This window comes from Pholis gunnellus, assembly GCF_910591455.1.
Source record: "Pholis gunnellus genome assembly, chromosome: 3".
Classification (NCBI taxonomy): Eukaryota; Metazoa; Chordata; class Actinopteri; order Perciformes; family Pholidae; genus Pholis; species Pholis gunnellus.
Genome location: NC_136529.1, coordinates 28,952,015 through 28,966,136, shown reverse-complemented (window position 1 = coordinate 28,966,136; position 14,122 = coordinate 28,952,015). Strand labels below are relative to the sequence as shown.

Sequence of the window (14,122 nt, the reverse complement as noted above, 5' to 3'; positions counted from 1 at the left end):
AGATAACATATCACAGCAGAATATGCTTTAACATCTTATTATTAATCTGAATCTGCAAAGTAACTACATTTATTATTATTAATAATCTTGTGGAGAAAGAAAAGTATAATATTTACAGAAAATGTAAATACACAAGTAAAGTACAAGTACCTCAAAACAGTACTGAGCTATTGAGTACATGTACTTTGTTATTAGCATCGTCGTGGTGTTAGCATTTTAAACGTCTTCATACTTTATTTCGTGCATCAGATTTCACTTCCGGTTCAGTTTTCATCGCTCACGTTTCTTGTAACGGAGGACAAACAGGAAGTGATGTCACAACCTCCGACTCTCTTCTGGAAGCATCTGATCAGTTCTTCAGTGATTAATAATCCACAGTTCCTCCTCCGTTTATGTCAGATATAACTTTCAATGACTCCAGCAGCTCCTTCCTCCTCAGGATGGAGGAGGAGGACGGATGCTCCACGTAGCTGTAGTTGATCACTCCTCCGTCGTCCTCGTAGTCGATGTCGTCCTCCATGTCGTCCGTCTCCTCGTCCTCCTCGTCCTCCTCGTCCTCCTCGGGCTCGTTGTCGCAGCTCATCCTCATCTTCCTGCGGTGGTTGTTCCTCACCGACGCCTCCAGAGCTTTCTGTCTCCGGTAGAAGTGTGAGAACTTGTTGAAGATGATGGTGATGGGCAGCGCCACCACCAGGGTTCCGCCCAGAATGCAGCCGCTGGCCGCCAGCTTCCCGGCCACCGTGACGGGCACCACGTCCCCGTAGCCGACCGTGGTCATGCTGACCGTCCCCCACCACCAGCAGGCCGGGATGGTGTCCAGACCAACGCCCTGGAGGACAGACAGGCAGAGGACAGACAGAGGACAGCGAGACAGACACGTTTGAATTTAAATAAAGGTCTCAATATATAATAACTAGAAATCTGTAGAACAGACTTCATGAACCAGAAGGATCAGCAGTAATGTATCTTGTATCTTGTATCTTGTAACAGAAACATTATTTCTATTATTCGAGCGTTTCAGGACGGCGGGAAAACGAGATATTTTATGGGTCCAATGCTCGAGCATCACAACATTGCTCGCTAGCGCCGCCTAGAAGTTGGAAAGGCGAGCAGCACTCGGCTCAGAGTTCACTCTGCGATTTGCCGACTTTGCAGCTCAGAAATGTAAACGTGAATCTGCTCAGCGAGCGGAAAGAGCTGCTGTGCTCGTCCAGCTGATCGACCTCCGGAGTGATGACACTCGAGGCAAAGTGAGAAAAACCTGCGTAACTCGTGGTCGCGTTGTCCGATGGTAACCTGACGTACGCAACGGTGCAGCTTTAATTACTATTGTTATTATTATAATTACTACTATTATTAATATCAATTATATTAATTTGTTGACCTTAAAATAAAATGAATTAAAAACTAAATTCTCTTTGTAAATTTCTAAATTATGGTTACAAACACAAAATGATGAACAACAGATTTACATGTTTTACTTCCTCTGTTTAAAATATTAAATACATCATAGCTACTATAATATGAGTATTATTACTTCATATCAATGTACTCGTGTTTTTACAGGTGAAACGTTACCTCTTCGTATTCGGCCGTGTACGCGATTCCAGAGAAGACGGAAACTCCGACGCCGAGATAGAGAAGAAGAATCCCGACTTCCCTGTAGCTGTGCTGCAGAAGCACAAAGATTATTATGATTAATAACGTAACAACCACCGAGGACAGATTATTATTATTATTATTATTAATAACGTAACAACCACCGAGGACAGATTATTATTATTATTATTATTAATAACGTAACAACCACCGAGGACAGATTATTATTATTATTATTATTAATAACGTAACAACCACCGAGGACAGATTATTATTATTATTATTATTAATAACGTAACAACCACCGAGGACAGATTATTATTATTATTATTATTAATAACGTAACAACCACCGAGGACAGATTATTATTATTATTATGATTAATAACGTAACAACCACCGAGGACAGATTATTATTATTATTATTATTATTAATAACGTAACAACCACCGAGGACAGATTATTATTATTATTATTATTATTAATAACGTAACAACCACCGAGGACAGATTATTATTATTATTATTATTAATAACGTAACAACCACCGAGGACAGATTATTATTATTATTATTATTATTAATAACGTAACAACCACCGAGGACAGATTATTATTATTATTATTATTAATAACGTAACAACCACCGAGGACAGATTATTATTATTATTATTATTATTAATAACGTAACAACCACCGAGGACAGATTATTATTATTATTATTATTAATAACGTAACAACCACCGAGGACAGATTATTATTATTATTATTATTAATAACGTAACAACCACCGAGGACAGATTATTATTATTATTATTATTAATAACGTAACAACCACCGAAGACAGATTATTATTATTATTATTATTATTAATAACGTAACAACCACCGAGGACAGATTATTATTATTATTATTATTAATAACGTAACAACCACCGAGGACAGATTATTATTATTATTATTATTAATAACGTAACAACCACCGAGGACAGATTATTATTATTATTATTATTAATAACGCAACAACCACCGAGGACAGATTATTATTATTATTATTATTATTATTATTATTAATAAGGTAACACAACCATCAACATGTTTACTGTTGTGACATCACATGAATAATATTTGTGCCTAAACGTCTGCTGTAGTAATATTTAGACTTGGAACATTAAGGATGACGGATGATCTTTACTAGTACTTTACTAGTACTTTACTATCTTTACTAGTACTTTACTAGTACTTTACTATCTTTACTAGTACTTTACTAGTACTTTACTATCTTTACTATCTTTACTAGTACTTTACTAGTACTTTACTATCTTTACTAGTACTTTACTAGTACTTTACTATCTTTACTAGTACAGACACAGTACTGCTTCATCGTCTCTGAACTGTTTTTAAAAAGCTCTCAAAGTTTCTCTTCATGAATCAGCAGCTTTTATTAAAGTGCTGCTTCAGTCTGAATGTAAATATAATGAATCCAGATGCAGTTACAGCTGGAGCTCCTCCTCCTCCTCCTCCTCTTCCTCCTCCTCCTCCTCCTCCTCCTCCTCCTCCTCCTCTTCCTCCTCCTCCTCCTCCTCTGTGGTGATGGATGAGTCTGTAACGTGACTCTCAGGTTCTCTGCTGGTCTCACTGATCCACTCCTCATGAGGATCGTTCACAGTAACAAGGTTACATGAGAGACGTCGTGTCGTGTGACTAGAATCACATCAGGACTTTGGTTTTGGTCCCTGAAGCTCAGAACCAGGTCCTCCAAAAACCAAAAGACAACATCTGGACACGATCCATGTTTCAGACTCGTCAACAGAAGGACAGCAGAAAATAAAACTCTTATTGTTTCGTTTTTTTATTTCTCGACTCACCCGGAGAGTCGCTCCCAGAGACCGGAGACCTGTAGAGTGTCGGGCCAACTTCAAAACCCTGAAGATCCTCATCAACCTGAACACCTGAGAGATGAACGAGACATGAGACATGAGACATGAGACATGAGACATGAGACAGAGACATGAGACATGAGACATGAGACATTGACATGAGACAAGAGACAGAGATAGAGATTGAGACATGAGACATGAGACATGAGACAGAGACATGAGACAGAGACATGAGACATGAGACATGAGACAGAGACATGAGACATGAGACATGAGACATGAGACATGAGACAGAGACATGAGACATGAGACATGAGACATGAGACATTGACATGAGACAAGAGACAGAGATAGAGATTGAGACATGAGACATGAGACATGAGACATGAGACATGAGACAGAGACATGAGACAGAGATAGAGATTGAGACATGAGACATGAGACAGAGACATGAGAGAGATAGAGACATGAGACAGAGACAGAGATAGAGATTGAGACATGAGACATGAGGACATGAGACATGAGACATGAGACAGAGACATGAGACAGAGACATGAGACATGAGACATGAGACAGAGATAGAGACATGAGACAGAGATAGAGACATGAGACAGAGACATGAGACATTGACATGAGACAAGAGACAGAGATAGAGATTGAGACATGAGACATGAGACATGAGACAGAGACATGAGACAGAGATAGAGATTGAGACATGAGACATGAGACAGAGACATGAGACAGAGATAGAGACATGAGACAGAGATAGAGATTGAGACATGAGACATGAGACAGAGACATGAGACAGAGACAGAGATAGAGATTGAGACATGAGACAGAGACATGAGACAGAGATAGAGATTGAGACATGAGACATGAGACAAGAGACAGAGATAGAGATTGAGACATGAGACATGAGACAGAGATAGAGATTGAGACATGAGACATGAGACAAGAGACAGAGATTGAGACATGAGACATGAGACAGAGACATGAGACAGAGATAGAGATTGAGACATGAGACAGAGACATGAGACAGAGATAGAGATTGAGACATGAGACATGAGACAAGAGACAGAGACATGAGACAGAGACAGAGATAGAGATTGAGACATGAGACATGAGACAAGAGACAGAGATTGAGACATGAGACATGAGACAGAGACATGAGACAGAGACAGAGATAGAGATTGAGACATGAGACAGAGACATGAGACAGAGATAGAGATTGAGACAGACATGAGACAGACATGAAGAATGAGACATGATATGATATTCATTTTTTAAATCCAGCCTCATTCAGAAGAACAGAACTTTGTAGTTTGGACATTAATGATTTCATTCAACATGTCATGAACTTCTTCATATTGAGGTGCATTGTGGGATATATTTAGCTCTGAGTACTGTGACTTCAGAGTACTGTGTGTACTGTGTTTTCTTTTTATTTCACTGTTGAGATCAAATGTTTCTGTGATATTAAACAACAAACTAACTTAAAGAACATTTAAGTGACGCGCAATAGAAGGTTCAGAACCTGTATGAGTCGTCCCAGTTCTCCCAGTTCAGACTCTGATCCCACAGTGACTTCAAACAGCAGAGTGATGTAGATCGGAGCCACAGAGACCAAGTCGATGATGTTCAGAGGGTGATGGAAGAACTTCCTCTTGTTCGGAGCGAGCAGCAGCCGAGACACCACCTCAGACACACAGACAGTACTCAGTATCACCAGTACCACCAGTAGTACCAGTACCACAAGTATCACCAGTACCACCAGTAGTACCAGTACCACAAGTATCACCAGTACCACCAATATGACCAGTACCAGCAGTACCACCAGTACATATCATCTCACCTCGAAGGTGAACCAGCAGGTGCAGAAGACCTCCAGAGCCTGCATGATGGGTTCCTCCATCACTTTCCCTTCATCGTCAAACATCTGAGAGGACAGAGGACAGAATACAAAAGACAAAGGACAGAGGACAAAGGACAGACGACAGAGGAAAGAAGAGAGAAGACGGAGGACAGAAGATACTGATGATGAGGATTATTGTGGCTCTGAAGAAAACTTTGAAACGTAAAGATTCTCAGACAACTTCTGCAACCAAAAAGAAATCTTTTCTTTTCTGATATCTAAGTGGATTTTATGGAAGTTGGACATCGATGGACATCAGAGACAATGTCTCTTCAGAAGACCATAAAACAATCTCTGCTGGTCTTAACGGTGTCTCCGTACCGACCTGGTACTCCGGGATGCTGTTGACGCACATGATGGAGATGGAGGTGAGCACCACCCCGATGGAGACCAGGCTGAAGATCTTGCTGGGGATGGAGTACCCAGGGTTCTCCAGAGTCAGCCACAGACACTTCCTGATGCTCCCGTAACGCACCTCCTGGAAATGTAGCATGTCTCTGTGAGGACGGAAGACGCAGGTGAGTGGACGCAGTAGACCCGTTAACAGAGACATGAGACATGAGACATGAGACATGAGACAGAGACATCAGACAGAGACATCAGACAGAGACATCAGACATGAGACAGAGACAAGAGACATGAGACAGAGACATGAGACAGAGACAAGAGACAGAGACATCAGACAAGAGACAGAGACATCAGACATGAGACAGAGACATCAGACAGAGACAGAGACAGAGACATCAGACAGAGACATCAGACAGAGACAGAGACATGAGACAGAGACAGAGACATGAGACATGAGACAAGAGACAGAGACATCAGACATGAGACAGAGACAAGAGACATGAGACAGAGACAAGAGACATGAGACAAGAGACAGAGACATCAGACAGAGACATCAGACATGAGACAAGAGACATGAGACAGAGACATGAGACAGAGACAAGAGACAGAGACATCAGACAGAGACATCAGACATGAGACAGAGACATGAGACATGAGACAGAGACATGAGACAAGAGACAGAGACATGAGACAGAGACATCAGACATCAGACAGAGACATCAGACAGAGACATGAGACATGAGACAGAGACATGAGACATGAGACAGAGACAAAGACATGAGACAGAGACATCAGACAGAGACATGAGACATGAGACAGAGACAGAGACATGAGACAGAGACAAAAGACATGAGACAGAGACATCAGACATCAAACAGACATGAGACATGAGACATGAGACATGAGACAGAGAATTGAGACAGAGACAGAGACATGAGACAGAGACAAAAGACATGAGACAGAGACATCAGACATCAGACATCAGACAGACATGAGACATGAGACAGAGAATTGAGACAGAGACATGAGACAAGAGACAGAGACATGGGACATGAGACAAAGACATGAGACAGACATCAGACATGAGACAGAGACGTGAGACAGACAAGAGACAAGAGACAAAGACATGAGACATGAGACAGAGACATGAGACAGAGACATGAGACAGAGACATGAGACATGAGACATGAGACAGAGACATCAGATATGAGACATGAGACAAGAGACAGAGACATCAGACATCAGACAGACATGAGACATGAGACAGAGAATTGAGACAGAGACAGAGACATGAGACAGAGACAAGAGACAAAGACATGAGACAGAGACATCAGACATCAGACATCAGACAGACATGAGACATGAGACAGAGAATTGAGACAGAGACATGAGACAAGAGACAGAGACATGGGACATGAGACACGACACATGACACATGAGACATGAGACAGAGACATGAGACAGAGACATCAGACATGAGACATGAGACAGAGACAAAGACATGAGACAGAGACATCAGACATGAGACAAAGACATGAGACAGACATGAGACAGAGACATGAGACAGACAAGAGACAAAGACATGAGACATGAGACAGAGACATGAGACATGAGACAGAGACATGAGACAGAGACATGAGACATGAGACATGAGACAGAGACAAAGACATGAGACAGAGACATGAGACAGAGACATCAGACATGAGGCAGAGACATGAGACATGAGACATGAGACAGAGACATCAGACATGAGACATGAGACAGAGACAAAGACATGAGACAGAGACATGAAACATGAGACAGAGACATCAGACATGAGACAGAGACATGAAACATGAGACAGAGACATCAGACATGAGACAGAGACATGAGACATGAGACATGAGACAGAGACATGAGACAGAGACAGACAGAGACATCAGACATGAGACAGAGACAGACATCAGACATCAGACAGAGACATGAGACAGAGACATCAGACAGAGTCAGAGACAGAGACATGAGACATGAGACAGAGACAGAGACATGAGACATGAGACATGAGACAGAGACATCAGACATCAGACAGAGACATGAGACAGAGACATCAGACATGAGACAGAGACATCAGACATCAGACAGAGACATCAGACATCAGACAGAGACATGAGACATGAGACAGAGACATGAGACATGAGACAGAGACATGAGACATGAGACAGAGACATGAAGGACGAACATGTTTTTTACCTGTTCAGGTCCGAGATCTCGTCCACCGACATGTCGACACTGCTGACGTCGCTCTCGTCGTCCCAGCTGCGATGGCGGCTGCTCTCCAGCTTACGGTCGTGGTAACGGAAACTACAACAACTGTCCAGGAAGAACTCGTTGATGCCCCAGTACTCTATCTCCTGACTGAAGGGGGGGACACATCCATCAGACAGAGGAAAGAGGACAGATGACAGAGGACAGAAGACAGAAGATAGAAGACAGAGGACAGAGGACAGAAGATAGAGGACAGAAGAAAGAGGAAAGAGGACAGATGACAGAAGACAGAAGACAGAAGATAGAAGACAGAGGACAGAGGACAGAGGACAGAGGACAGAGGACAGAGGACAGATGACAGAAGACAGAAGACAGAAGATAGAAGACAGAGGACAGAGGACAGAGGACAGAGGACAGAGGACAGAAGATAGAGGACAGAGGACAGATGACAGAAGACAGAAGATAGAAGACAGAAGATAGAAGACAGAAGATAGAAGACAGAGGACAGAGGACAGAGGACAGAAGATAGAGGACAGAAGAAAGAGGACAGAAGACAGAGGACAGAAGATAGAAGACAGAGGACAGAGGACAGAGGACAGAAGATAGAGGACAGAAGAAAGAGGACAGAAGACAGAGGACAGAGGACAGAGTGCACTTTGCACACAGGTTGCAGCCTGATGGGGCTTTTAAATGATGGAAAAGTGAGGCAGGAAGAGGTTTAACATGAGACGGACCTGAAGGAGAAGACACACAGCTCCTCCATGATGTGGAGTTTACCCGTCTGGTAGAAGTGGAGGACGTAAGGAAACAGACCCGGGTTCCTATCAAAATAAAACTCCTTCTGCTGCACGTCGTAGTCGTCACACACCTGCAGGGAGAGAAGGAGGAGGAAGCGTTTCAAAGAGCCAGAAGGAAGAGGACATGTGAATACAGGTCTCCAGTCTCGACCCACCTGCAGAATGTCCTCCTCCGAGTCACATGACAGCAGTTTCCCCAGTCGGGTGTCTGGGAATTTCCTCAGCGTGCTGGAGCAGAGGCTCCTCTTCAGACCGCCAACGTTCACGTGGACCAGACCTTCACCAGAGTCCTGATGCTGGACCCAGCTGGGCAGACGCTCCTTCACCATGGTTACCTGCTGGAGACACAGCGGAGACACGAGTGACCTCGTCCTTTGTCCTGCAGATGTCGAGTATTTGACACCGAACTGAAGTCAGGAGGTTACGTCGCTCCGATCTTTTCTTTATCTCGAGTCAGCAGCAACAACAACAGCAACAAAAGAGAAAACTTCAGGACTTTTGGGCAAAAAGAAGCCTTGAGTTTTTATTCTTTGAGCTTCTCTTTTGGGACGAAGGTTCTCTGAGTCCATCTAATCTACTAAATGCACCTCTGAGACCAGACGAACAGACACTAATGTGTACGAGACCTTCTGATGTGGACTACGAGATACAAAGTGCATTGGCTGAGAGCCAGCAGGCTTTTACTGGAGTCCAGAGGACGGAGGACGGAAAACAGAAGACAGAAGACGGGAGACTGAAGACGGGAGACTGAAGACGGGAGATGGGAGACGGAGGACGGAGGAAGGAGGACACTTAAACACTGACCTACTTCCTATCAAAGTGTCTCCATGTGATCAAGTTAAAAACTAAACAGAAAGTAACTCCCACTGCTGCTCATCTTCTCTCTGCAAACACAAACACGGTGTTTCACCATAAAACACCATGAAATCACTCAGCAGACACATTAATCACTGACTTCAAACTCTGAAACTGTGAAGAGTATCATGTGAAGTCTTTGCTGTCTCTACTTCTCCTGAAATATTTCTTTATTTCTGCACAATGTTGATATTAGTGCCAGGAAACATACTTCAGTTGGCAAATGTTGATTTAAAATGTCTCAGGAAGCAGTGGAGACTCTGATCAGAGCGAGTCCTCGTGGTGGAAGAAGGCCAAACACCAGCAGCAGGAAGTGCCCCGCTGCAGTAAAGTGTAGCTGTAACGTCATGTAATTATGTTAGCGAGAGAAGAGGAAACGCTGTTAACCTAATGTGGACTTAATGCTGTTTGAAGCACCTGAATCTGAATCTCTGAATCTTTCTTCCTGAGCACAGATCTGTCTCCAAAGAGATCAAAATGTCTGTATAATACATATTATTAACTTAAACAAAAGGATATTACAGACACAAATGTTAAAGACCAAACTATAAACCAGTTAGTCAGCTTAGTAATAATATACTAATAATATATATAGTACATATATATAGTACTTTTACTTCAGAGTACCTTCACCTCTGACTAACTTTTAGTTTGGGTCTCCTCCTGGTTGTTTTGCAGCGCTTTGCAGTCGTTTTCCTCCTCTTTGTAGTCATTTAGTGAGTCGTTTTAATAGTTTAGTGGGTCTTTGTAGCCATTTAGTGAGTCGTTTTAATAGTTTAGTGGGTCTTTGTAGTCATTTAGTGAGTCGTTTTAATAGTTTAGTGGGTCTTTGTAGTCATTTAGTGAGTCATTTTAATAGTTTAGTGGGTCTTTGTAGTCATTTAGTGAGTCATTTTAATAGTTTAGTGGGTCTTTGTAGTCATTTAGTGAGTCATTTTAATAGTTTAGTGGGTCTTTGTAGTCGTTTAGTGAGTCGTTTTAATAGTTTAGTGGGTCTTTGTAGTCATTTAGTGAGTCGTTTTAATAGTTTAGTGGGTCTTTGTAGTCGTTTAGTGAGTCATTTTAATAGTTTAGTGGGTCTTTGTAGTCATTTAGTGAGTCATTTTAATAGTTTAGTGGGTCTTTGTAGTCGTTTAGTGAGTCGTTTTAATAGTTTAGTGGGTCTTTGTAGTCATTTAGTGAGTCATTTTAATAGTTTAGTGGGTCTTTGTAGTCGTTTAGTGAGTCGTTTTAATAGTTTAGTGGGTCTTTGTAGTCGTTTAGTGAGTCGTTTTAATAGTTTAGTGGGTCTTTGTAGTCATTTAGTGAGTCATTTTAATAGTTTAGTGGGTCTTTGTAGTCATTTAGTGAGTCATTTTAATAGTTTAGTGGGTCTTTGTAGTCATTTAGTGAGTCGTTTTAATAGTTTAGTGGGTCTTTGTAGTCGTTTAGTGAGTCGTTTTAATAGTTTAGTGGGTCTTTGTAGTCGTTTAGTGAGTCGTTTTAATAGTTTAGTGGGTCTTTGTAGTCGTTTAGTGAGTCGTTTTAATAGTTTAGTGGGTCTTTGTAGTCGTTTAGTGAGTCGTTTTAATAGTTTAGTGGGTCTTTGTAGTCGTTTAGTGAGTCGTTTTAATAGTTTAGTGGGTCTTTGTAGTCGTTTAGTGAGTCGTTTTAATAGTTTAGTGGGTCTTTGTAGTCGTTTAGTGAGTCGTTTTAATAGTTTAGTGGGTCTTTGTAGTCGTTTAGTGCAGTGGTGGCCGTCAGGGCCTGCAAAACCTTCTCTGCTGGCCTAAACAGAATCACAAAGTTAGAGCTATTTTATAATAGTATATTATAATATAATAATAATAATTTTTCTTAAATACACTACATGTATCATAATTTATATAAATATTTTCCCCATTATCTTATGTTCTCATAGCACAGCTACTGTGCTCCTCAGCTGCTCTGCTTCAGTGCAGCTTGTTTTAAGTAGAGCTTTGATCCAATCAGAGTTCACCTCTGTGTCTCTAGGTAGAAGAGAGGCCCCAGGTCTGCAGACTCACCAGTGAATCCATGTGCAGGTTAAGTGAATGGGGACGATGTTGTTGATTGTCATAGTCTTCAACCAATCAGATCTTTAGTTTGACATGGTGGGCGTATTCTTTGACGTGTCAGAGCTGCTAGCTGGCCTACAGCTACGTGATTGGTCAGTGGGCTAGCGTGACATGTTGGGCGGTGACGATCCCAACATCTGCTGCCTCTGTGGAGCGACATGTTCAGCCTCAAACGCATTAAAACGTGTTCAAGAAACACAACTGAGGAGGCTCGACTGTCTTCACTGGCGTCCATGAATCCAGAAGAACTTCTGACTGGAACTAAAACGCACGGATGAACTGAACAACGTGAGATTAAACTCTTTATTAACAAAGAAAGGAGGATGGACTTTGTCTTTAAACAGTGAACAGCAGCTCTGGTAAGTTAAATGCGTTTGTTTTTACATCTGCAGCAGCTTTAAGATGCTTGTTTATATATTATTATTTGTATGAAGATGGATTCTTGTTTGGTTTCTCTGATCATGGATGCTGGAGGTGAAGGTTCAGAGTGTCTTATCTCTAACTGTTTAGTAACATGATGCGTCTCCACACAGATCACCATTAAAAAGCACCAATAAACGAGGAGAAGAAGAAGCTGGTGTAAACAATGCACGTTAAAAAATACAGAATAAAAGAGGATTTGGACACACGACCTAACCTCAAAGGTTACTTACTTGCTTCTAGAGCTTTCACCCATAAATAAATTCTTCATTCATTTTAAAAAGCTACGTTCACATTTGAGCTTTTACTCAATTATTTCTTTAGGATGAAAACTCCAAACTTTTAACTTTTAACAAAGTTAAAAGTTTGTCCTAAATCTAGTCTTTGATCAGTGAGACTGAAACATCTCCAGAACATATTGATCATGATCTGCATCCATGTGAAGGACTCAGTGAATAATCAATCAAATGAAAGAGATAAGAACCCCGAGGAGAGTCTGTGTGTTTATAATGACACGAGGACCCGTGCTGAGCTCAGGGGCGCGTGCTGAGCTCAGGGCCGCGTGCTGAGCTCAGGGGCGCGTGCTGCACGTAAATAAAGTTGATCTATAATTCAGGATCACAGCGGTGGAGAAAAATCAGCTCCATCAACAACAAACACAGAGACAACGAGAAGAAACAGGAATCATTACTTTATTATTATTATTATTATTATTATGGAACATACTGATGTTCATTTCGGACTTACCTGTGAGTTTGATCACGACGCTCCTTCATCACCGGACCAGCATCTTCCTCACAGGTCTCACTCACCCCATGATGCGTTTTTAACTTTCACACTTTCCCGTCTGAAGAGGAACAAACATGTCGCGTGCGAACCGACCAGAAAACGAATGTGATGCCGAGAACAAGAGAAGAAGAATGGAGTGTTGAGTGTTGCGTTGGTCTGAAGCAGTGAGAGGTCCGTCCTGCTGCTGCTGGACCACAGGACTGATGCGCTGCTGGTGTCTCCTCGAGCCCAGGCTTCGGCTTCTTCCGTCACATTCCGGAACACGATCGCGTCCCCGAACTAGAAACACCTTCAAACACTGAAGCTGCCCGTTGGTTTCTATGATGAGTTATTATAATTTAGATCAATATATAAATAAATAGCTATATAAATAAGTCTGTGTTGTGTTGTTTTATATCTCCTACCACTTACGGTAATATTCCGGCTGTCTCTGTATGTGTATGTGTGTGTGTGTGTGTGTGTGTGTGTGTGTGTGTGTGCGTGTGCATGTATGCGTGCGCGTGTGCATGTATGCGTGCTCGTGTGTGTGTGTGCATGTATGCGTGCGCGTGTGTGTGTGTGTGCGTGTGAGTGTTTGTGTGTGTGTGTGTGTGTGCGTGTGTGTGCGTGTGTGTGTGCGTGTGTGTGCGTGTGTGTGTGTGTGTGTGTGTGTGTGTGTGTGTGTGTGTAATGAGACGTTGTGGAATCATTAAATGAACCTCAGTGTTATTATTGTGATGATGTAATCTTCCTCACTAGCAGCACTTCTTCATTCAGAGAATAAACAATCAAATGAATGAGTTTTTATTTGTATAAACCACAAACTGGGTTTTTGTGAACAACAATAAACACAGCAGTATTTTGTTAAAATCATTGTTTATTGCTTCATATCTCATGCTGGGAGGGCGTAGACTTCTCCATAGATGTGACGGTGGCTCCATCTAGTGGCCACAACATGGTCTGTCAACATATGACGTCACTCATGGGTAAGTAAGTTGAGGTTTGAACGTTTCTAAGTGTTTGTGTGAATCTATGAAAGTGTGTCATATATTTATTTATTCATGAATAACTGTGTGTAAATAAATACATTGTAATAATGATGATGTGGTCAAGCACCCAGACCATCAGCACTGGACCCCCAGGGATGTGGTCTCTCCTCACTGCTCTCCTCCCTCTACACCAGCGTCTGCCCCTCAGAGGACCCGTCTGTTAGACTCCTGAAGTTCTCA

At 42.0% G+C, this 14,122-nt stretch overlaps 1 protein-coding gene across 1 annotated transcript; it reads right to left on the bottom strand.

The window, feature by feature from the left end:
- Nucleotides 1–351: 351 nt before the first annotated feature.
- On the bottom strand, nucleotides 352–9,104 carry LOC306694018 (delayed-rectifier potassium channel regulatory subunit KCNS2; the record flags this gene model as incomplete). Its single annotated transcript, XM_079156717.1, has 9 exons — nucleotides 352–829; nucleotides 1,579–1,671; nucleotides 3,463–3,546; nucleotides 5,009–5,170; nucleotides 5,327–5,410; nucleotides 5,712–5,883; nucleotides 7,964–8,128; nucleotides 8,713–8,846; nucleotides 8,931–9,104. The coding sequence occupies 9 exons, from the start codon at nucleotides 9,102–9,104 to the stop codon at nucleotides 365–367; spliced, it is 1,533 nt and encodes a 510-aa protein (XP_079012843.1). The 3' UTR covers nucleotides 352–364.
- Between the last annotated feature and the right edge of the window lie 5,018 nt (nucleotides 9,105–14,122).